This window comes from Gallinula chloropus (assembly GCF_964237585.1).
Source record: "Gallinula chloropus genome assembly, chromosome: 1".
Classification (NCBI taxonomy): Eukaryota; Metazoa; Chordata; class Aves; order Gruiformes; family Rallidae; genus Gallinula; species Gallinula chloropus.
The window spans coordinates 208,708,281-208,731,836 of record NC_140085.1 but is presented as its reverse complement, the minus strand read 5'-3'; the positions used below and the strand labels follow the sequence as shown (position 1 = coordinate 208,731,836).

At 39.7% G+C, this 23,556-nt stretch overlaps 1 protein-coding gene across 1 annotated transcript in view; it reads right to left on the bottom strand.

Moving 5' to 3' along the window:
• Positions 1–999: 999 nt before the first annotated feature.
• Positions 1,000–23,556, bottom strand: part of SGCG (sarcoglycan gamma) — a 91,748-nt gene continuing 69,191 nt past the window's right edge. The window contains exons 7-9 of the mRNA XM_084279155.1: positions 21,830–21,902; positions 3,883–4,006; positions 1,000–2,405 (exon numbers count right to left, since the gene is read on the bottom strand). Coding sequence (XP_084135281.1) covers positions 2,232–2,405; positions 3,883–4,006; positions 21,830–21,902 — 371 coding nt within the window. The 3' untranslated portion in view covers positions 1,000–2,231. The remainder of the gene's footprint in view (positions 2,406–3,882; positions 4,007–21,829; positions 21,903–23,556) is intronic.

Below are 23,556 nucleotides of genomic sequence, written 5' to 3'. Positions count from 1 at the left end.
GTAGTTTGGTGCCACAGGGGTGTGGGCCTTCCTGTCAGAAACATGGGTAAGATGACAGTTGGAGTGCCTTTCAAACTAGGTAGCAGCTGAATTCTCTAAGGATTGCAGTACTGTTTTTGCTGTTGCACTACCCCTGTACAAAGTGTAGCCACTACAGCCCTCCTGCTTGCTTGTAGCAGCAGTTGTTAGGTATCTGGCACTTGGAATGGAATTATCTGTCCTTTATTTTAATACACAGACTTTCTATGTATTGAATAAGCCAAGGCTGCTCATAATTTGGATTGTAAAAAACTTGCACGTGGAGCCGGAACCACCTAAACTGCCTTTAATGGAATGCTGAAGACAGGTTTCTGTTTAAGCCTGTCTTGGCTGAGGGCTTAGTTGTAGAGATACAATTGAGAGATATGAGGAGATATATTAATTTCTTTAGGGCCAACAGCCCTGGAGTCACTCCTGAAAGTAAATGTCTAGGCCCGGGAAAAGGGAATTTCAGAAATGGAAGCTGTGTGGCTTCCTACTTCTCCCTGAGGCAGTATGTTAGTAATCAGAGCGCTCTCAAAGTAACATGAGAGACCTTGATTCACTTGCCTCCTTTGCCTGAAGGGACCCAAAAGCTTGGCTTAAGCATGTCTCCAACTTTTCCTATTGAAGCTCTTCTAGTCTGCATTAATTGCTGAGGGCTCCACCCTGTTAATGAAGGGAAATTTCAGTATTGTACTTTAGACTCGTTGGATAAATTACAAAGGCAGCCCTTGAGGCAGGGACTACCCAGGGTTTCTTGTCCACCAGAGCTGATGTAGCAAGTTTGTAAAAACAGCATAGTTTTAGTCATTCTTTTCTTCTGATTCTCCTGCCTTAAGGATAATGAATCTTTTCTCTGATGGATGGACATTCTGGGGTTTAATAATGGTCATGGGTAAAAAATCTTTCTTTAGGTAGACACGAAGGCACTATGTGATAGCAGCTCCAACCTGGGTAATAAAATCATCGAGTATATACAAAACAGTGTCAAAGGAGTAAAAAAACCCATGAGGTTTAAACAAGAGACTATCAAATTCAAACCCTGCCACCCAGAAGTGTGCAAACAATTTATTTGTGTTCAGTGCAACACTGTACAGGGGAATGGGTCTCCAGTTGTGTTTCTCTACAATGTCAATCCACGGTTTGTTGACTCTGGTGAGCATTTACTTCGTACCCAACGTCCTAATGTAAAAAATAATAAAGAACAGTTTTACTCTCTTCATTTGTGATGAAGTCCCAGTCTGACAAGATCAGAAATTTCAGTCAATAGCTGCAGATGGAAATGAAATAGTCCTCTTAATTGAGTCCTGTGGGCTGCAAAAAGGGATTTTTTTTTCCCCACCGCCCAAACAGTTCCTTCTGCCAGACAATCTGGAGCCACATTAAGGATTTTTTTTCTTTTTTACTAGTCCAGCTGTCAGAGCAAATTGCCATGTTGAATTAGCATGTCCTAAAATATAAAAGGGTGTAAATGAGTGTGATGTTACAGGCAGTATGACAAACTATTGCTATTATAAAATATACTGACATATTTCTCTATTGTATAGTAAACAGATTTGAGACACAGGGAGGTGTAAATGACTCTTTGTGGCTTAGTTATTTTTATATGAATCTCAGTAATAAGCAAATCAGCATATATGTTGCCAAATTAAAATGGGAAGCTATTAGCAAATTAACACCTTGTACACAGAACTTATACAAATACCACATTTTTCATATCTTGTGTTATTGCAAGAACAAAATTGCATAGACCATTTGCTGGCACTTTCTGAATTCCCAAAATAATGCTTTGTCTTAACAAATAGTTCAAGTAATTCCCTCAATTTAATTTCACCCACTAATGCAGTAAGTGTTTCCATGTAGTGAGAGAAAAAACCCCACAGAGCTCAAAAATATTAACAATGACATAATCATCTGATGGAATAATAGTTCAGCAAGGAAACATATTCCTTTTATTCTTTATGCTCTCTGTGAGGCTGTTTTCAAAGTGTTACTGACAGAACATAAGAGTTTGATTCAAGTCATTCTGAAGTTGAAATATCATTTGTGCTCTTCTTCCCCTTTCACCCTGTGGTCCAGAACTGTAGATAACAGGTTTGTTTCCTAAACTGAAGTGCTTTGTTTTTTAAAACTCAGAACATTCTCCTTTTGGTAACTTTCAAAATATAAAACTCAGACTAGCAAGGGGGTGTGCGGCCTTCTCTGGTGCCTCACTGGCAGACACGGCTGTATTCTTGGCAAGTAGAGCCCACACCAGCCACTGACAAGTAGAGCTTTCCATCCGGACACACGCAGATTTCGTAGAGGCCCTGAGAAACGCCGGATGAACCCCTTGTACCCTCCGGCAATTTGGGCAGCCTCACAGTTTCAGCGTCGAGCAAAAGCTGTGTGGGAGAAAGCAGGACAAATAGGCTCATTAGAGACAATAACGCAGTAGTGTTCTGTAAAATGATTTTGGTTAGGCAGTGGTGTAAGAATTGCCACCTACCCAGACTTGTTACCTACAAAGCTGCTCTAAGGCTCTTGGCAGGCACTGGAACATGAGAAAGGGGTAAAGTGGTTGGTGCTCAGCCTTTTCCTTAGCAGAGGCCTCATTAATTTCAACAAGGCCAAGTGCAAGGTCAGAGCAATTTCAAGCACAACTATAGGCTGGGTGGAGCATAGATTGAGAATAGCTCTGAGGAGAAGGACTTGGGGGTGTTGGTGGATGAGATGTGCACTTGCAGCCCAGAAAGCCAACTGTGTCCTGGGCTGCATTAAAACCAGTGTGTCCATAACGTTGAGGGACATTATTCTCCCCCTTCTACTCTGCTCTCCCTGACCTGGAGTGCTGCATCCAACTCTGGGGTCCCCAGTACAAGAAGGGCATGGAGCTGTTGGAGCAAGTCCAGAGGAGCGCCATGAGGTGATCAGAGGGCAGGAACACTTCTCCTGAGAGAGTTGGGCTTGTTCAGCCTGGAGAAGAGAAGGCTCCAGAGAGACCTTAGAGCAGCCTTCCAGTACCTGAAGGGGCCTACAGGAAAGCTGGAGAGGGGCTGTTGACAAGGGCATGGAGTGCCAGGACAAGGGGAAATGGTTTTAAACTGAAAGAGGGGAGATTTACATTAGCTATTGGGAAGGAATTCTTTCCTGTGAGGGTGGTGAGGCCCTAGCACAGGTTGCCCAGAGAAGCAGTGGCAGTGATCAAGACCAGCTTGGATGGGGGCTTTGGGCAACCTGGGCTAGTGTAGGGTGTCCCTGTCCATGGCAGGGGGCTGGAACTGGATGGTCTTTGAGGTTCCTTCCAACCCAAACCAGTCTGGGATTCTTTGATTCTAGAGATATGGTGCCCTGCCCATACACTGACTAGGACACTGAATACATGGGTGCTGCTGCTGTCACTGGATCCAGCTGTGACCTGGCCTGAGTGTTGACATCTCTAATGCAGTTGGTTAAAGATGGATATACCGTTTGGTCTGGAGTTCCTCTGTGGAAGAACTGGGACTCTATGGCCTTGCAGAGGGGATTAATATGTTGGATGCTGTTGCTGATGGGGCAGCTATTTATGATGTTTGAAGACCTTCACTCCCTAGTTTATCAACTCTGGTTGGGCCAAGAACCCTGCTGAGGTGCCTAGAGACCACTGTGCAAATCAGGAGTGCTTTAGAAAGTATTTCTCTAACCTGTTACATTATGTCAATTGGTAGTATTATTTAATCTAACCCATAAATAAAAGTCTTATTATTGGCATAATTAATTTGAGTATCCTGTCACCTAAAATCTAATAAATTAAATTAACAAATCATGAAAAAAGACTTGAAGTTCCCAGTTGTATTCAGACAACAAAACCATAGCTTTGAAAACAGAAGTGCTTGTACTCACCACACCATCACTGCTTTGGAGTTTGATATCCATCTGGGAAAGAGCCTCAATATTCCCAGCTTGCGCTTTGATATTAATTCCTCGTGGTGCATCCATGCTCAAAGATCGAGTTGGTGATTCCAGCCTGAAAGCAGGAGCAGGAAATCTGACAGTAGCACATTCTCATATGTTCCTTTATTTTTGAAAAATAAGTAAACTTTCAACAAGTACTTGAAGGATCTTGCCTGAAGTCATATAAAAGATGCAACTTCTTTTTTCTTCAGGCAGACTTGAAAAAGGAGGCAGCTATTTAAAGACACCAAAGTATCCCAAATGAAAAATATAGATGAATTCATAATACAAATACAAGGTATGATTTTTGAGATAACGTCAGATTTTTTTCAGTATCATGTTAATTTATTCTTTAAAATCAAACCCATTTTTACATTCTTTAGTTTGAATTTACCTTCATTTTTTGGCAGAGTAAGATACAGAAATTAATACAATTAGTTGAGTCTGGAGGTTTTTCAGTTAACAAAAGTTTTGACACTGCTAATCAGTCAGAGCAAAATTTCACTCAGTGCATTGTTTAACTGGATGGCATCTGAAAGGTAAAAAGCAGTAACTTCATGTGAAATAAGTTATGCCATTTAACAGAACGTTTCAAACCCTACAGTGCCACCAGATGGCAGGAAGGTACTGTGTTAGCTGAGTGATCACTTCATCGGGATTCATGATTTTTATTTTCCAAAGAGATAAGGCTTTGTCTCCTCAGAATTCTGGTATAATTTCAGTGATAAGTAGTGGGGATAGAAATGCTAATTAAAAATCATGAGAAGACAAGAAAAAGCCCAAGCTCAGCAATAAGCTAGCGATTACATTGCCTCTTTTGACAGTTACCAAGAACAGCTTCATCTGGCACTGGGAACGCTGCAGGGTAAGAGTTGATACCTACTGAGTTTTGTCCCTGAATTTTTGTTCACTCCTCCTGATGACACCAACCTGAATTTTACACTATGAACCCACTTTAAACAGGTGAATGGAGAGAATGAATCAACTGGTGGTCCCAATTTACATTCATGTTACACTCTATTCCCATGACACATATAAAGTAGTGTGGACTTCACCCATAACGCAGAACTCGGACACATGTCCCTGTTCCCAACTCTGCACGTGCTCACCCTCTGTGTCTTCTGGAAAGGTAGCTGGAGCATGTGAGGGAGGGGTGTGGGTGCACACATATGCAAACACGCTCCCAGCAGATGCTGCATGGTTCCATGTGTGCTCAACTGCCACTGATCTGGATGAGTGGAGGGCTATGTCCTGGGAGGTCCTTTACTAGGTATGTGTCAGCCAGTGAGTCTAGACGCTGACTGTCAATCACATGCTAAAGGAATGAAACGATTTCACACACAACCCTGATGTAGCTCTCTGATGGGCTTCACTTAGACTGCTTCAGTTCTTCCTTTTTTTACAGTGAGTTCATTAAAACTGGAATTTACAAGCAGTTTGTGCTGGTGAGATACTTCTGTATCTTAGAGTTTTGAAGAAGCTAAATCCAGCTGATATCTTAAAAACTAAACCCATGATACATGAGCACAGTCAAACACAGTCACTGAAACATCTTTTTTTTATCCCCAAATCTGAAAATAACTCAGGCAATATTGGCTTATCACGGCTGGCCAGAGGTAACAGGAGATCCTATCTTCTCTGATCTTCAAAGGTTCCTTCCAACCTGAACCATGCTATTACTCTATATTTGTGATCTGCCTCTCCCTGGTATCTCCTGGGTTAGTCACCTTCAATTAATTTAAACTCCAGATTGATAATTTGAATTCCTAGCAATGAATAATTGCATCATGGTTACATATGAGGACCATGTCCATTAATTTGTGCCTTATCCTGTGACTTTATGGTGCATAAACTTCTGTCACAATCACACCGAGTACAAGGGCTCGAGAACGAGTCTGTTCTGCATCAGCCATCTAACATAGCATGAGTACTTTTTATTAATTAGTGTTTGTGATTTAACAACTTTTCTGTGACTTTTTGGTTTAGATCCTTAGATTTACACTTTTATGAAACTGGAAATAGTTTTTCCCCAAGTGATTTACATGGGAGGTCTGCTTCACAGGGCTATTTTCCAATGCACATCTGTATGCATTGTACAATAAAAAAATAATCCAAGTTTCTATTTTTAATATTTAAAGTTTAATATATTTTCATAAGCCAGTGTCAAGGTAGTTGAATACAACTGTTGCCTTAGTTTAGCAAAAAGCTATAAACATTGAAATTCTGCACATTTTTCTGTAAAGTATTTCATCTATGTAAGTAATCGCTGCATAAGCATAAATGTTTATTTTTAAGCTCTATTGAATATTGCAAGAAGGCAGACAGAGACAGAGTTTTGAAGAGCATATCAGACCTGGAGTTTGAACAGCAATGAAACAGTGGAGAAATATTTCTCACTTTCTACCAAAATTAATGCTGGCAAGATGCCTACAGACTTCAGAAGGATTTACAGATTTATGATATGACTTACATATAATTTAAATTACATGGCAGAATTACATTTGCTATATTAATCACAGTCCTAAATTTCTGCTGTTTATACAGGTCCTATTTCTAGATTAAGTAAGGGTAGATTTACCTAATTAAATCATTGAAGCTTCCTGGCAATAGAAACTGCAGAGAAGCTTACGCAGAGATTTTAAAGCCTTCTGGAACTATTATGCATAAGGTTTTAGAAAAGGCAGCATTCAGTGACACTAATGATGTATTTCTTCATATAGCAGAAATTCTTCTTCCTTTTCCTAGGGAACCTGCTTTGGCAGAAGGGTTGGATTCGATGATCTCTGGAGGTCCCTTCTAATCCCTACAATGCTGTGAATATGTGAGTTCTATGAACCACTCAAAGGTTCAGAGCCACAAGCCCAGCAGAAGGGAAACGGGCACCTCATGTAGGAATGACATAACTGAATTGAACCTTGACTTTGGATGTCCCTTCTTTGTTCCCACTTGGTCCTGAAGACATGTGACTTCCCCAGCCCCTTAGACACTGCCCTGAAAGTCACCTAAAATTCTTCAGTGGTCATGGCCCTTCCTGGTCTAGGCTCTTCTAGTTTGACACTGGTGGGCAGGTTTGAACTTCTCCCATATGCTTAAAGGCTCTGGAGACCACAGAACTGCCTTAGGAAAAGACCTGACTAATGGAGATACTTGCATGAACTCAAGGTGTCTCAGAAAGATATGAATAGCACACTGCAATTAACACTGGTATTAACACTGCTGGTGCTTTAGTAAGACATTAATACAGCAAAATGTCCCCTTTTTTATATCAGTGATTTTTTATATCAGTGAACAGCTGATGGGAGGAAGTTCCTTTGCACTGTGAATGAGTTGGTCAGTCATGAAAAAGATACATGACTGTGTGCAGATAATATTTCAAGATCAATTCCCTAGGCAATAAAAGGATGAAGAGAGTAGGCTGGGCTGAGCAAAGAAGTGATGTGCATCCCTCAAAAGTATTGGCAAAACAAGAATTCAATTTACTTGCAAATGTTGGAGGGTGTATGGATAGTTAGAGGACAGAAGTTGATTGTCTTAGAGTTTTCAGTCCTTTTTTAGTGTTTGTTTCAATCTGGCAGTAGAATGATGAGGGAATATATTGCTACCAGTCACTTTATCTTTTTTTTTTTTTTTAATTACAGGCATATAAATTACATTAAACAGAATGGAGTGAGGATCTTTATCATCTAGAGGAATTAATCTATGTAATGTGCTGTCCTAAATGAGACATCTGTCACAGGCTGTATCTCATTTGGGAAGATGGATTCTGTACTTAAGTGTAGTTTCTAGGTTCTGCGGTAGCTATGCCAGGGGTCTATTAACAAGTGGTGTGGTGCAAGAGGAATTGATCAGGACAGCACAACATTTGCCAAGGGCCTGACACCCCCAATATATGTGTTCTGAGCAGTACTCCTGACCCTGAAGAGCAGGAGCTTTCAGGTTAATTCAATCCAAACGGAATCCTGTCCATGTGCCCCAAACAGTACCACTCTGAGAACACCAAGATTTGGGGAGCTTAGGCAGTTGGGAGATTTCCCTCAAGAGCACATTCCTAATTTTAAATGAAAACTCTCATGTAGGTATCCACAGAACCATGCCTAGGCCCACTTGCAGAGTAGGTATTTTGCCTTCCTCTCCTTCATCCTGGTCCATGTGGTCACCTCAAGATTTGTTGGCAAAGTGCAGTGAAAGTGCGCTGTCTTGGCTAACGAAGGGCAGGGAAGGTTGGGGGAGTAAGTGGTCCTTGCTAGTATTGGGTAGCTCTGTCATCTGCTGGATATTACAAGGATGATTAGAGGGCTGGAGCACCTGCCCTACAAAGAGAGGCTGAGGGAACTGGGCTTGTTCAGCCTGGGGAAGAGAAGGCTGCGGGGGGACCTCATTGCAGCCTTCCAGTACCTGAAGGGAGCTTATAGGCAGGAGGGGATTCGACTTTTTAAAAGAGCAGATAATGGCAGGACAAGGGGGAATGGACTAAAGCTAAAGGAGGGAAGGTTTAGATTAGATATTAGGGGGACGTTTTTTACAGAAAGAGTGGTGAGGTGCTGGAACAGGCTGCCCAGAGAGGTGGTGGATGTCCCGTCCCTGGAAGTGTTCAAGGCCAGGTTGGATGGGGCCCTGGTCAGCCTTGTGTAGATCCAGGCCTGGAGGTTGGTGTCCCTGCCTGTGGCAGGGGGGTTGGAGCTCTATGATGCTTGGGGTCCCTTCCAACCCAGACCATTCTATGATTCTATGATCTATGATTCTATGATATTGGTCCTCCAGCAGTCCCATAGCAACTAAAGCAAGCAATTACAAGGAAGATAGTATTTTTGTTGCTGTCTTCTTCCATGTTGGAAAGATAGCTCCAGAAGTCAACTAGACTGTCTTGACTGGCTGCTAAGGAAATTTGATGCTGAAGTGTGCAGAATAATTTATGAAGTACTCTTTCAAAGTCTTCTGAGGGAATGTGGACAGCATCCAGGCTCCGGATCTGAAACCATCCCAACAACCATCCCCGTCCCTGGAGGTGTTCAAGGCCAGGTTGGATGGGGCCCTGGGCAGCCTTGTGTAGATCCAGGCCTGGAGGTTGGTGTCCCTGCCTGTGGCAGGGGGGTTGGAGCTCTATGATCCTTGGGGTCCCTTCCAACCCAGACCATTCTATGATTCTATGAACCTACAGGCTTGGAGATTCCCACCCTTTCTTATACGCATGTCGCTAACTTTTAGAGGTAGACGCCAGATCACCAGAAATTGCTCAGTTCACTGTGTTTAGGGAGAATGTGAGAGGAGTGATGACCTGCTGTGATTGTGGTAGAGAAGCAGCTGAGCTGAACCCTGACTTTGAATGTCCCTTCTCAGTCGGTGCATGCTGCAGAAACATTGATCTCTCTTAATTCATCCTGTTCTGGCAGGAGACAGCAGGATACCTCACTGATCTTGTAAGTTCCACAGTGCATTAGAAAGATAGTTATAGTCCTGCAGAATGAATAACACAATCTTCTGGAGCCCAAGTTTCCTACCACAGTGTGGGATTGCTTGACTCTTAGAGCAGGACAGAGGAACCAGCTTGCTGTTGTGAATTCTGACCTTTTTGTCCTTTCTATCTTAGGAGTCAACATCTCCTGAATTCAATGGGTACAGAATTCCTGAGTACAACTTAATCCAAAAGTTCCCCAAATGTATGTATTCCTCCCAGTTGCTATCTGAGGAAGACCAGGGTTACTGTCAATAGACTGCACATGTAGATGGACATTGCCTCTAAAATTGTGGTGCACCCAACAACTGTTGTGCCCCCACACACATACATACAGGTTTCTGGTTTTGTTTCTTTTTTTGTTTTCTTTCCTCTTGCTTTTAAGTTAAAATGGCCTGATCAATTTTAGCATACAGAGAAGATTTTATGAGACATAAACCTGGCACTAAAGTGTTTAAGGTATGGTAAAGAATTTAGCTGTGTACAGTAGTATTTGAGTTAAATATGTTCTTGTATCCATAAAAGAGAAACACCAATGTATTTTAGTCCAGGCTCAGCTTTAATTAAAAAGAAGGGCCCTTGTACACAGAAGAAAATAAAATGTCAAACATATTTGATTCGATTTATTTTACTTTATATCAGATTATTTCACAGCACTATGTTTGTTTAGATCATTAATAAGATACTGGTCTAGTGTTCAGCTATATGGTGAACACTTTGTTTGTGAAGCCCTTTCAAACACTGAAAGAACATGAGGTGGGTCCAGGCAGAACATAATGCCTTTTCATTAAAAGTTTTTCACAAAGCTTTCTGGTATTGATTTTTATGAGAGTTCATAAAATACAGTAATCCATCACTTCCACTTCTCTAACATGCTCAGCCTTCCTCCCATAGTGGTTTAGTGTAATTAAAATAAAAGGATCCATGCAGAAGGGCCAACTAAATTTCTATATTAAAGTTTGATTTAAGAAGAAAGTCATATGAGGGGGCAGAAGACAGTGAAAGACCCCACACCCCTTTCTTTCTGCCATTTAGTCTTTGTAGAAGATGAGAAAGACCAAAGATGCTGCTTCACATGTGTCCCTAGGCATTGATATGAGAGCATCCGTGGGGAACACAGTATTACAGAAAAGACTGAAGAATATGAAGAAAGAAGTAGAGATACAGAAAATATAACTCAGAAGCATTGGAGTTGGAATAATGTTACTTTCTCTATTGGTATTTATTTGAATGTTGTATCCCTTGAACTTCTGTGAAGATGCTAAAATCAAACTTGATAAGGATGTCTCCCACTCTTCTGAGTACACAGCTGTTTGACCCATCTCTCACTGAATGATCTCTATGACTTCTCAAAGCTAAGAAACATTAAAAAGATGTCCTCTGACTGAAGTGTTCCAAGGCAAAACAAAGCCATTACAGTGAGTTCAGTAAGGTTGCCTGTTACGGTGCTGAATATCAGATCCTGAAAGCCTCCATTCATGTGAAAGAAAGCATGGTACAACTCTGCCTGTGCATCTGAACTTCCAAGATTAGGTTCATCTTTTTCTGAGGTTATGAATACATATAAGTTTTCATTCCTATTGTATTTCCTTGAGAGAAACAAGAAGAGTTAGGAGAGCAATGGCTATAGGTCTTATTATAGTCTATAAAGATGCAGATGTGAAAATGGGGCATAGAGCATCAGATGCTGTTGGCACATAACCAAACCAGCTTTTTCACATTGTTAAGCAAGGAAGGAACCCTCATATGTCTCTGGTGTGCAGAGAGGAGTCTGGCCATGAACACCTGCCCTTGAATTCAAGTGTATCTTCAGAAAGGTGAAAGGAGAAAAGAAATTAAATTAGGCAGTGATTGAGGTCATGGAGCACAGGAAGAATAGAAAAGGTAAGAAATGAAGGGAAAAAATCAGGAAAAAAGGGGGAAAAGGACAATCTTTAACCTGTCAAGGAACTAATATATTGAAAGTCAAAAAGCAACCGAGTGGATTCTGTGGGCTTAATTGGCCTTGGTTCTCTGTAGGTGTCGGCTTTCAGCTCTGCTCTTTGAACGAATATTAACCTTTAAAAGGCAATAGGAGTATATTGGCTTTTTGATTAGTCTGAAAGCAGCCTAATTCACTGGCAATGCAGCCAGACATTGGAAGGGAGCAAACCATAGCTAGTGCATGCACAGGAAAAAGAGATTTTCAACATTTATTTATGGTCCATTACATGGAATTTCAAACCATATTCTCTCTTTATGAGGAAACTGGATTCCTGTTGACATGAGGGGAGCAAAACTAAGCTGGAGTTGTAGAGGTGGATGGTGAGCAGCAGGTACACACTGATGCTGGCTGCCAATTCCCACCTGCGTTCATTTACCTCCCAGCAGCTTGCCCTTTTGAGGTCAGGCATGTGGGGAGGGTGATCAGAATGTAGCACGAAGAGTATGATTTACCTAAAGCTATGGATCTTGGTGTTCTGCCTTGTGGCTGTTGGTTGTTTGCCAGCAGGCCCAAAGGCAAAGAAGGACAAACCAACAGAACTGAGGTTTCAGGCTCGGTATATGCTTCAGTTCTGTTTTGCTTTGTAAAATTATTTTCTTTGGAATGGCTCCTATAATTACATCTTCTTGCAAACAGGAAAGATGAGTTTCACAGCATGTTCCAACAACTGTGTCTATCTTAAGGACACGGAAGTATTAGAATTCAACAGTAAACTCTGATAGCTCTTACTGAATGTCAAAAAATACAAAATACTAATGACTCATTACATCTTCTTCCTTGATCAGTTTCTGCACTGTAATGGAAAAATAGCAGTTACTTAGTCAAGCCTTGGCACCAAATTGTAATTTGACATAACTACTGTAAATCTTTCAAATGCTGACTGATTTTTCTTTCTAAAATGTTGCATTTTGCATCACACATATTCAATTTCTTCATTTAAAGGTGGAGTAATTGCCTCCTACCTGGAGGATGCTGTCTTCCTTACTTTTTCCATTCACTTTGATACTCTAAGTCTGAGCTTCATTGAGTTAAACTAAATGTACTATAATGAAAAAAAAAATGTCTGAAAAACAACATCCATTTTCTCCCACTGAGTCCATTAGTTGGTCAATGGTTATATAACATCATCCCAATTTTTGTAGTTTACTTCAGAGAAACCATTTTCCAAGGGTTATTGCTCTTGGGAGTTGCCTGCATTAGGACACATGCTCTGTTTCAGTAAGACTAATGTCAGTATCTACAGCTCCCTTACTCTGAACCCCAAGTTGGTCTATTATTTATGCCACAATAAAGTGTAACGTGCAAACCAGTACATTTTTAATGAATCAAAATTAAATAAAAATTATTTTAAATGAAAAAGGAACTTTTCTGCAAGTACCTTTTGTGTATCTGGCTGTTTCATTGCAGAGAAATTTACAGGGAGACATACAGTAGCACAAGATACAGTTTAATACTAGAACTGTACCTTCAGTTTAAGTATGCTGAGGCTAACGCCTCTCCAAAATAAAGTGTTCTGGTTTCAGCTGGGAAAGAGCTAAATTTCTTCATAGTAGCTGGTGTGGGGCTGGGGTTTGGATTTGTGCTGAAAACAATGTTGATAATATGCAGATTATTTTTGTGTTTGTCCAGCAATGCTCACAGAGAGCCTTGTCTCTCTGTAAGAGAGCCTTAAAGAGAGCCTGCTTCTCACCCCACCAGTGGGATGGCTAGAGGTGGACAAGGAGTTGGGAGGGGACACAGCTGTGATAGCTGACCCCAACTGAGCCAAGGATATCCCACACCATTTGGTGTCATGCTCAGCCTATAAGGGGTGGGGGGAAGAGGAAGGAAGTGGGGGTGGCAGTGTTCAGAGTGATGGCATTTGCCTTCCCAAGTACCCATCACAAATGATGAAGCCCTGCTTTCCTGGAGATGGCTGAACACCTGCCTGTCCATGGGAAGTGGTGAATGAATTCCTTGTCTGGCTTTGCTTGTGTGCATGGCTTTGCTTTACCTATTAAACTGGCTTTATCTCAACCCACCAGTTTTCTCACTTTGCTCTTCCCTTCTCTCTCCCAACCCATGGCGGGGTGAGCGAGCGAGCGGCTGCGTGATGCTTAGCTGCTGGCTGGGGCTAAACCATGACATAAAGTTACTGTGGCAATAATAAAAAAGATCATCAGGACTTTGTGAAAACACAGAAAAGCTGACTGATAATATCAGAAAAAAAATCTATGTAGGGTACAGCTGAATTCAGAGAAACATACTGTGAGAGTATGTATTTAAAGGCAAATGCACATATATAGGAACTGCATTAAAGAAAAGCATAAAGCACCTAATTCTTCAAGTAATTTGGAAGCTTTTTTTAAATCTTCAGTGCCAAATGAAGCAATTTGTTGTAATTTTGTTTTAAAAGTCACTTTTTTCTTGATTATCTTCTGGTTATTGCTTAAATGCATTAATGAAAATGTCATTTTGGAAGGTCTATCATTTTGTTTTCAGTCACTTGGGAAAGTCTCAAAATGGGCTGGGCTTTGCTGGCAGTTTGTAATATCTCTGCCCTCTAAAAAATAGACACAAATGCACATTGTGATGCACCAAAATATCCCAAATACTTCAATAGCAGCAGATCTACTCTGAAATAATTACACAGTGATGTTTTAGGCTCTGCTTTTTCTGGGATCCTTCTTTCTTAGGACAATAACGTTCTTGACATTTATATACATACACACACCGACAGTCCTAATGTGCAAAGCATTAGCAGATGTTACAAGAGGGCAACTAATAGCAGTACAGGACTTTTTGTATGGCACATATAATATTGCTGCAGGATTCATTATGTTAAAAAAAAGAATTCCTTTTGGAAAATAAAAATAAGATTAAGGTAATTTTTTTTTGTCCAATATCAACAAGGTATTAAGTGTTAATAATGTATGGTTACTGAGCTTAAAAAACAATCTCATGATATATTCTATATGATCAAGGAAATATCTTTAAAAAGGCTGCCATTACCTTTTTAGCTATATTTTCTGGAGGGCACAAAGTCCCTCCAGATGCCTGTGCTGGGTAAGGGCTAGGAACTTCCCCTTTCAACTCTGGCAGGGAAAAAAAGACCACTAAACTGCTTTCATATTTCCTTTTCTGTCAATTCTCAGGAAGGAGCTGTCATCATACATGACACATCTGGGCTCATTGTGCTTGGCTGGAATGAAGGGGAGCCATGGTCAAGTGACGAGATCCCATTGATACCAATGGAGTCAGTATCTCATGAAAAGCTACTTGGTGGTGGAGTGGAGAAACCAAAATGTCAGTTTGCAAATACTCACCAGCTCAACTAAGCACAGCTCATCTATAGCTAAAGCATTTTCTAAAGCTAAACCAATCTTACAATGGCCTTACAAAATCTTGAGCTGCTGCAGTAATGGGTTCTCAGACTGTCTGTCTTTCACATTAGACAATCATCGGATAGCAATAAAATCATAATGAATCAGGCTATATGGATCAAATCCATATTTCTATACTCAGATTATTTTACCCATGGACTTATTACAATCTTGTGACTCAAACAGCTTGGACATGGAGTCAAGCCCGTTGCTTGCTCTACTGATGAACCAAGGTGCCTAAATTTTCAGTATTGCAACATCAGAGGTGAAGCACCCAAACTGTTCCTCTAATGAAATCTTTACTAAGAACTACATTAAAGAAAAGCACAAAGTGTTTGTGAAAAATCAAATTTAGGTTTTCATCCTCTCTTGTGCGTCAGGCAGTGCACAATCTGACAATCCAAGTTTAGAAGAAAAGAGATTGTGCTGCTTTCCTGATACAAATTTCCAGATTCGTAAGCTTTAAGAAAGAAGTAAATTGCAGAAAGATATTGGAGATGAGTGGTGCTGAGGAGCAGAAAAAAAATCAAACAACCCTCAGAACAAGAATCAATGTAGAGGATAGTAAATATACATGTAAATACAAGCACAAGAGACTGATTACTAATCCTAATTATTAGGATTAGTACAAAAAAGAAGTATAAGTTTGATGCAGAAGATATGCAGAGAATTTTGAAGAAAGAAGAGATTCAGAAAATTGTTAGCACTGAAAACATTAGGAATCTATTTTGAAATTCTCAGTCTTTAGTGAGTATAAGACAATTAAGGATTTTAATCAACTTAGAACAAAGACACTTATTTTAGGTAAACATGCTGGTGATATGACTTCCACGAAAAGATAAAGTTCTAGGATGGCCAGGGCCTCCAAGCTAATTATTAGCTTGGAAGGACTCATTACCTTGTGCCTGATATCAAACAAGAGCCAGTAATTGGCAGCATTTGCTAATCCTAGTTACAAGGTTATATAAACTATGATTAACAATTTAAATGAATTTATGAAATATAGGGTTACAAGTAGAAAAGCATTACTCTGGGATTTGAATGTTTCCCAGCACAGTGCGTGGCCTTGTCTCTCATGATGAATTTTCATTTCTTCAGAGCTTAACCAAACGTGGCAAAGTTGATAAGTACCCAATTCCTCTAAAAAAAAATGTAGCTGCCTGCAGTAAAGATGTATAGGTGATGTCCCATTCTCCCTTCAAAATCAATAGAGAGAAATAAGCACTGCTGGAGCATAATTAATCTGACCTATTTTAGATATCTCTGTAAGGATAAAATGTAACATGCCCTAACTGTACGTGTTGTTTTCCTCCAAGAGGTGATGACTTCTGATGTAGCTAGCTATATTCCCAATGTGTTGAGAGCTATTCCACCTGATATATCCTCCTGAGCAGTTGTAAACCCTTGGGGCCATTCTTCAGGTATCTTAGGCTCTCTGAAAATGCATCCTTGTGGGTGGTTTGTGGGAGGATCCCTTCCACTTGCTTCAACAAATGAACAAACGAATGAATGAATGAACGGTGAATGAGTCTCTGCTTGCAGAGAGAGGGCAGTTCTCAATCTGGATGAGCATCTGAGATGCATCTGTTTATTCTGGACACACAGAAGTCCTCTAGGTTTGAACTCTGTTGTATTAATGCAGCCTGGATATGTAAGAGCTGAATGAGAACCTGACATGGGTGTCGAATTATCAGATGAATCACACACATGAACAATGAAAAAATCATTTAGGATCAGCTATAGTGTTAGGCACATATTGATGAAGAGGGGTTTTTTTGTTTGCTTTTGGGTTTTTACCCTACTCTATATGTATAGCAAGTGTGGTTGATTTTCAAATAAATAAGTCTATTGGTTTGTTTGGGTTTGGGTGGTTTTTTTCAGCTTATCTTGTTTTATGCTAAAAATGGTCAAATATAAGGGCAGATTAGTGAGGCATTCCAGTGCTTTGGGGTGGCATTCTTAAATGTTGAGAGTATTTGCTGTTCTTGAAGATGTCAGCTAGAATGTTCTTCGGCATATTTCACTTTAATTTGAATAAAACATTTTCTTATAGTATTTTTATTTCTTGATGTTCTATATCTGAAATTCATTTATGTTCTAAATCTGAAATCAGTGGCAACAGATGATTCCAGTAAAGCTCACTTATGAGATTCTGGATTCAAGGGAATTGTTCAGCATAAGCACAGCAGGCACCAACACTGTTTTATGGCTTAGGGGTGATCTCTGTGCACAAGCACGATTACAAAGCCAGATTTGAACAACAGATGTTTTCAGTTCCCAAGGTTTTGCTTACCAGAATTTATTTTATGTAAGCAATATAAAAGAAATGTTCAAAGTTCTAGGACAAATGCACTTCCATTCTCTTAAAAAGAGAATACAAGAGTGCCCAGTTTTAATGGCACTTTGAGAATACTATAAAAGCAATTTAGAACGACATTTATAACCTATTCAAAAACATAACAGATATGATTATTACAGTGTAGTTATTTGTTCACTAGTTCTTCATCCATCTTAAATATTGAGGTGGTCTTGCCTGCTAGTCCACTGTCACTCAATGCAGAGCTGTTGAAGGAATGAGGACTAAAGATCAGAACTGAGATATGATTAAAATAGAAGCTTCTCTGAAGACTGACAGTTGTGATAAAGAGTGGTAAGCAGAGCTAATTCAAAAGAGATCTCTGTGATGACCTCAATTTTATGATGTGCTGACTCTCCAGGTAATTAAAAATGGCCAAAGCCTCAGTGAATGTGATTGAATCTGGCACATCACAGATGTTTCCAGCATGGCTATCTTTTTCACATGTCTTTAATATTATAAAACAACTTATTGTGTTATAAAATTTTACTCTCTCACAACAGTGATGCAAAAAGTATTATTATCTTATGATATATATGGATTTGAGTCCATTGGATGAATGGAAAGAAATTATTTAAGCTTCCAAAATAAGTATTTAATGGTGTTCTGAGTTAACCTGGATACAGTAAAGCATAGGAACGCAAATTTATATCTAGCAAATTAATGCCAGAGCTCATAAAATTACATTGCAGTAGAAATATCTCACTATTCAGGGAGCAAGGATGCATTAGAAATACTGCCTCCTAACTGTAGACATACTTTTCCGTTACATAATTAATTATCTTCTGACTTACTGGGCTTTTGATTTGCATAATGAATGCAAATAAAAATAACTGTACTTCAATTACTCAGATGGTATTTTTAGGCAATTAGCATGTAAGCATTAGTATTACAAACATGATTAAGCAATGATTTAGCAAATGTTTTTACCCTGTTTGGCTTCTGTACATCTCTCTCTAGATTTCCTCCCTAATTCATCCATAAAACCCCACAACTTCAGTTTTCAGCCTTTTTCTCTGTCATCTTATACAGTTTACCCTAGAAAATCTGTACTTTGAGGGCAAAGGGAAATCATATTATGAATGGAGAACGGAAAGGTTAAAAGTAAGCATTCATAAAGACTCAGAAAGAAATAGAAGCCATAAGAAAAGAAAGAGCTATTAGATGCCACAAAATAGTTGCAAAAATTAAAGGGGATATATTTATTCTGAATATATACATAGTGAGGTCTACCAGAAACAGATCAGTACAGTAACTTACCAAATCCCTAGAATTATGCCCTCAAACTATCAACATTCTATAACATCTAAGTCACAAGCTAGAAAATCCACATTTTGATGTTTCTCAGTTTTGGATGTAGGTATTTGACGGCAACGTGGCCAGTGGGATTGAGTGCACCCTCAGAAAGTCTGCTGACAACACTAAGCTGTGTGGTGTGGTTCACACACTGGAGGGGAGAGTTGTTATCCAGAGGGACCGTGACATGCTTGAGAGTTGGGCCTGCATGAGTTGCATGGAGTTCAACAAGACCAAGTGCAAGGTCCTGCACATGGATTGGCGCAACTCCAAGCACAGCTACAGGCTTGATGGGGAATGGATTGAGAGCAGCTCTGAGGAAAAGGACTTGGGGGTGTTGGTGGATGAAAAAATCAACACAAGATGGCAACGCGCTTGCAGCCCAGAAAGCCAAACATACCCCAGGCTGTATCAAAAACAGGTTGAGAGATTTTCTGCCTCTACTCTGCTCTGATGAGACCTCACCTGGAGAACTGCATCCAGCTCTGGATCCCCAGTATGAGATCAACATAGAGCTGTTGGAGTGAGTGAGCTCAGAGGAGACCCACAGATATGGTCAGAGGGCTGAAGCACCTTTCCTGTGAGGACAGGCTGAGAGAGTTAGACTTAGTGTGGAGAAGAGAAGGCTAGGGGAACCTGAAGGGAGCCTACTGGAAAGCTGGACATGACCTTTGAGGTCCCTTCCAAACCCAACCATTCTATGTCTCTATGAAAAGAACTCCAGGAAAGGAATTCAAAAGTCGTAAATGGCATTTTAAATGGCATTTAAATGTTAGAAATTTTGATGTGTAGATGTTATTTAATTCTTCCTACCAGCTGGGAGTCAGTGCAAGCACATCTCTTTCTTTATGGGTGAGTCAGGAATTCAATCTATTAAACTGAAAAGGAGTCTGTATATTTCCTTCAAATTACAGGATGAAAAGACAGTGAGTGACCACAGTATAATTGCATTGCTCTGTCTCCATTACTTAGCTATAAAAAGACACGTTCTAACACACTTATCTCTTTGTTTCCAGAAAAATGGTCTATCTTGAAATTTGGCATTTGGACAGGAAAGCCAGCAGAATGTGTAATTCAGAAGGCCTTTTGTGCCAGCTTTGTGTGTGATACTGCCCTAAATCTGAATGAGTGAGAAGGAATGTGGCCCCCGTTCATATAACACAGGCTGAAAAATTAGGAGCATTTACAGCTTTCCAGTCAGCTCCTTGAACCGTGCAACTACATTTGAAGTGGATGGGTTTTCTTGAAAGGGCATTCCCTAGATTGAATGCTGCATACCATGGCACTTCATATCACATTCACCCAGCGTATCACATTGACATGGCACAGCCACCAAAGGAAAAGTATCAGGCGATTAATAGAAAGTGCAGAGATAAGGCTTTAGGTGAGCAAATGGGTTACTTTACCTATAACTTGATACTCACTACCTTAGTTGGGAAAAGAAGCACATTCAAATTTGAAACTGAATAGCAATACTTAAAATTGCATTGGAAATTTTCATACTGATGTGTTTTTCATCAGGGTAGCTTCCTATAGTTAACACTGTGGAATGAACCAGAGTATTTATACAGCATTACAAAATTGCCATGCATTGGTAAACTTGCCTGAGCCCCTTCACAACAGAATGCATGGATTTTGTTAACACTGACGTTTAATGTTACCCTTGAAAATAACCTTTTTCCAGCATGAGCCTTGTAAATTGCTCTTCTCTGTCTACATCTTAGCACCTGCACTGCAGACAAATGCATTTGCTTCTCAATCTTCCCCTGAAGCTCTCTGTGGATTCATTGCCTGTTCTGATTTCAGACTTGATGCTGATTATGGGTGGGAAGGACAGCCAAAAAAATATTAAAGGAACGAGGCATTTTTAAGCACTCTGGGTAAGCTTCAGGTCTTCAGGGCCAGCCAGGACATGAGCGGGTGCTGTATGAGTTGCACAGCTTCATGTCCTGTTATTCAGCATTTTTCTTAGGGTTAAGCTGACTTGGTTTCTAGCACAGACAGCTGTTTAGCAGCTCCAGATTTATGTCAGATATTAAATGTCAGTCATGAGTGTCAGTGTTCATGTGGTCATGTAGGTACTTCCCTGGCATTGTAATAGTTACTAACAGAACTTTGCTAAATTCTGGAATAATTTGTACTTCCCACTATTTGAAGAACTTAAAATGTAACCTACTACAATGGCTGTAGGATAAAACTATTAGCTTTAAGCATATTAAAATATTAATTGATGAGGCATTTGAAGCAAAGTAACAACTATAGATTATAATCAATACATATCCAAATAAAATTTGCAGACAGCTGCTTTTGTAATTTGATTCCTACTTTAGCAAAATTGAGATAATCACAGGAAACAGCACATTAAAACCACAATCAACCCACTTGCTCAGAACTAGGCAATGCAGAATCCTACATATTGCTCAGTCTGACACATCCAAATTCCACCGTGGTAGAATGACTGCATTTTTGAAAGTGGACATCAGCATGTCTTGAGCTCATTCTGTCTTTAAATGCAAGCACAAGGTACCTTAGTATAAGTAAATCTTAAATATCAAGGAGAAACTTAAAAGAAGTATCTTAATAGTTACCCTCTCATTTGCTATTCTCAGTTTGAAAATTCAGTCACCAAGATACAGGCAGTGCTCTTGAAAGCTTTAATCATCCAATACTCTCTTAATAGTTATCCCTATTGGAGAAGAAAGGCTAAGAAGAGGAATTGTAACAGAAAGTAGCAAACTGCCAAGGTATGAAAAGACAGAAGCATAAGTTTTAGAGATCCTCTTTAATTTCAAATCTTTCTTTGAACAGGCTGATAAAATGAAACATCAGATGTTTATGAACTGAACCTAAATTGAGTTTATTACTTCATCATAACCACTATATCATAAACTAATTTGGAATACTCAAAATTACATAGAATAGTGCAGAAATAAGTGCTATCCCAGAGTTAAGGGGCTCAAGACACATAGAAGGCACTTTATAATGGTTTTCTCACCCCACATGGCTGCTTAGTTACATGGAACTTTGCACATTTCCAACTTTTTCTTGTTAGTCTGTTTCATCACATTGATATCGGCTTCTAAAGATCCCAGCTAATTATAGATTGATGACCTGCTGTAGACAAGCAACTTCTATTGCAACATAGTAGAAAAAAAATCATACTTTAGCATTTCAAAATTGAAAAATGGACATTTACAGAAAAACTTTCCACAGTATATCATGCAGGTTTAAATATTCACCATCAGCAATGTATCATTCATGATATATTTCAAAACCATAGAGCAATGGTTATTTCTCCTTCAAACCAATAATTTCTCATATAAACTGGGAAAAAAGTTATTAGTAGTTCTGTAAATGCTGTTGAAAATGCGTTCTTCAGAAAACTTTGCATGTCTATGGAAGCAATATTACTTATTGGATTCGTGCTTTTGTGTATAAATTCTTACCTAAGCTGTTTAAAAGCTTCTGCCTTCACAAGTGGTGTTTCTACAGAGTGTTCAAAAAGTGCTCCTTCAGGCCCTGGGGAAAAAAAAAGAAGACAGAAAAAATACTTTATTGTAAAAGTTCAAATGTAAAAAAAAAATTAATAGTGACAGTGATTTGTATGGCTACTTAAATATCAGAAGTTAAGATATGAAATCATAATTAACAATTAATGAGAATTAAAATATAGATACAGTCCTACTATTACAGTATTTATTGGAACAGCACAGTACACAGGTAATATAAAAGTACAGGTGTAAATAAAACCTAAGAATTCTGAAGACAACTTTTAAACCACTTGGGACAACAACGTAAGTAAATAAGTTGTTTACAATATAAGTTCCATTACAGTTGATAGAGACAAATAAAATCCCATAAAATCTTTGCAAAATATTACAGACTGAAATAATCATATATATTTAACACTGTTCTATACAGAGCACAAATTCTGTCATGTAGCTTCATCGGAGGGGCCTCATCCTTCCACAGCCAGTCCCCACATAAGTGCCCCACTCTTCAGATTTCTATTTTCAGCACTAAAGGTATGCCTTACTAAAAGAACTTGTCCAAACCTGCAAGCTCCAAACTGTCTCCACGATAGGCTGGCATCCAACCTCACCAGGAGTCTCCATGTTGGACCTGGAAGTTCTCCAAGCACCTCTATTTCTGCTCTCCTGAGGACTAGTGTAATGGCTGGGGGGCTGGAACTAGGCGATCTTTAAGGTCCCTTCCAACTCAAACCATTCCGTGATTTTACTGCAGTACCACCAGCTCAGTGATTCTTGCCTGCCTAAGCTTCACTGGGATCAGGGAACTAGCTGATGTAGTACAAAGGCCCCTCAGCAACAGAGATGCCTGAAAACAACAGCTACAGACCAGCAGCTGCAGCAAGCATGGAGTCTCTCACCATCTGTTCATAGTCTTTGTGAAGGTACTTATCCAAAACCGGGGAGCCCTCAGGTTGAGTGATCTTCCCTGGCCTAGAGGATTCATGTATCTGGGCACTTTTTAGGTAAATATGTAGCAAGGCAATACATTTTAATAGGTAAGATATTATACAACACAGCTTTTCTGGCTTCTCTTTGAATTAAAACACAAATCAGTTACCTTCAGGAAAAAATTCTGGGATGTAAAAAGCCCTAAGTCAGGGCTTTGGATTCAATCAAGAGGAATAAAATTTTAACACCCCTCTTGAGCTTATGGCTGGTGAATACACACACAAGCATGTGCATGGTTATAGTTAACATGTAAGATGCAAATATGTGTGCAAACAAAAGAAAACTGTATTCTTTTTTTGTGTGTTCTCTCTGGAAGACCTGATGAGATTAGGATGAAAAAGTGAAAGTGCACGTAGAATCAGGCAGAGGGAAGGAAAGACAAGAGGAAATGGATGATTAGAAAGTATGGTGTAGATGGTAGAGATGTAATAGATGGTATTGGATTGGTGTAAGGGAAAAGGATAATAAAAATTAGTGGGAGTAACCATAGAGAACATGGTAAAAGGAAAAACAATGAAATTAAGAGATACCATTAAAAATTAATACATTGCTGGGACAACTGATAGAAGCACTGTCCCTTCATGAGGGCTGGGGGAACTTTCTCAGGATGTCCTAAGAAAGCATGAAACATGCTGCTTTTTGAGAAGAGCTCTAACTGAAATCATGACTCATTAAAATGAAATCTCCTTAGC